At 39.0% G+C, this 2,045-nt stretch overlaps 1 gene segment (V, D, J or C); it reads left to right on the forward strand.

The window, feature by feature from the left end:
* On the forward strand, positions 1–1,087 carry LOC115156953 (T cell receptor alpha variable 9-1-like). The segment is given in 2 exon segments: positions 1–320; positions 458–1,087. Coding segments are annotated over 2 exon segments (417 nt in total).
* The last annotated feature ends 958 nt before the right edge of the window (positions 1,088–2,045 follow it).

Consider the following 2,045-nt stretch of genomic DNA (forward strand, 5'->3'; position numbering starts at 1 on the left):
AGTCCCCTTGAAGATCCAGAGGTTACAGCTATCTGACTGCGGTGTACTACTGTGCTCTGATGCCCCTTGTGACAACAGGATATACTGCCTCTTACAAAACACTGTGTGTGTGTTAAGCACTTTGTGTTGTGTGACGTTTTTTAAGGGGAGGTGTTACATAATTGAGGCGGAGGAAGAGAAATGCATTTTATACTGTAGAGTACAGTGAGAAACCAGGGGAGTCATTTTGTCAGAATTATACTTGTGTTCCCTGTTTTCACTGTGTCAAATAACACTTACCAGCATGTTACTAGGATACATTTTAATATATGCACTAGTGGGTGAGTTTGATACTATTCTTCATATCCAATTACAAATCCAATGTAATTACTGGAGCCTGGAGTAATATTACTGTGAAGGAAATGTTATTACTTTTTCATGCAATTGACTTATTCTTGTTTTCATAAATGTTTTCCAGGTGTCAGTCATGGGAATGACATTACTCCAACAACAGATAAGGTGTTTGGGTTGGAGGGTGATGTCATAAATCTGTCCTGTAACTACTCCTCTGCTAGTACTCTCCAGTGGTATCAACAGTACCCTGGATCACCTCCCATCTTCCTCCTCCTCACTGGAGTATCCTCAAACCCCTCTGTAGTGAAAGCTAAACCTGAAGACCCTCGACTGTCTGTTAAACTGAATGATGAGAGAACCCGTGTGGAGCTGGAGATCTCCTCTGCTGTTGTAACAGACTCTGCTCTGTACTACTGCGCCCTGGAGCCCACAGTGACAGGAAACCCAGAAACGCTGTACAAAAACCTGACAGCTCATGATAAACACCTCTTGTGCATCTTTTAGGGCAGGGGTGGGGTGTTCTACTGTAGGTTCATGAAGATAAATTATCCATTAATAAACTGATGTACTTAAGCATATCCTCATCTACAATATGATCGTTCTCCACAGTTATTTTACTTTCTTAGGCTAGTAAATTAATGTATTCCTGGCATTATTTTTACTACATTGTTTAGGCTAATTTATAGTTTATCCGCGCTATTGGATTTTAGAGTAAATACGAAGATATTTCCTCATTTCAAATAAATCAATCTTGTAATTGATCTGTCACCTATTCATATTTGTCGGTGGCAGTTCTCAGCAGACCATCCAGACAAACCAACATTAAGTTTATGAAGAGGAGGGTAGTTTTGCTTTCCTGCAACTACTCCTCAGCATACAGTGTACTGTGGTATAAACAGTATCCAGGATCAGCACCCCATTTCCTCCTCTTCATCATCCATGCCTCTAGGACTGTAGTGAGAGCTAAACCTCCATACTTTCACCTACCTGTTAAACTGAACAAAGAAAAGACCTGTGTAGATCTGGAGATCTCCTCTGTTGAAGTGAGAGACTGCTCTGAACGACTGTGCTGTAGAGCTCACATTGACATGAAACTGAGAAACACTGTACAAAAACCTTACAACACTGCACTGTACTGCTGTGCTGTGACGTCCACAGTGACACATAACTTATTGACTCAGCAGTGAGATCAATTTTGTGAATTTACAAGCATCTGCTGTCTTCTGTTAGACCACAGTGCCATCAAGTGGATTCTCTAGTGAATAAATCAAATGTATTTGAAACGTCTTTGATTCTACATTGTCAGTAGGAGGAGCTAGAGTATAAAACTCAGGATTAGATTATGAATCCTCAAGATAAAACATGATACTACCATGAAGAACATAGCCAGTTGATGCTGTGCTTTTCATCAGCAGCTGGTGCTTATTCTACACATCCTGCCATCTACAATGTTGTTCTGTTCACTATTACTCTTCTTTGACTTGATAGGTAAGTAATTACATTTTCATTTAAAATTAGTGTGATTATGTTTTGGTGTATTTATTTTTCAAATCAAGGAATATAAAGATAATGTACAACATTTTTGTCTTTACACTGCTTTTGGAATTAATCCATTCTGCCATGTGGTTTTAAAGTATTAAATGTAATATGTGTTTTATGTTTTACAGGTCTCAGTTGTGAACAGGTATTAACACCCTACACTGATGTAGAAG

This window comes from Salmo trutta, chromosome 21, assembly GCF_901001165.1.
Source record: "Salmo trutta chromosome 21, fSalTru1.1, whole genome shotgun sequence".
Taxonomy (NCBI): Eukaryota; Metazoa; Chordata; class Actinopteri; order Salmoniformes; family Salmonidae; genus Salmo; species Salmo trutta.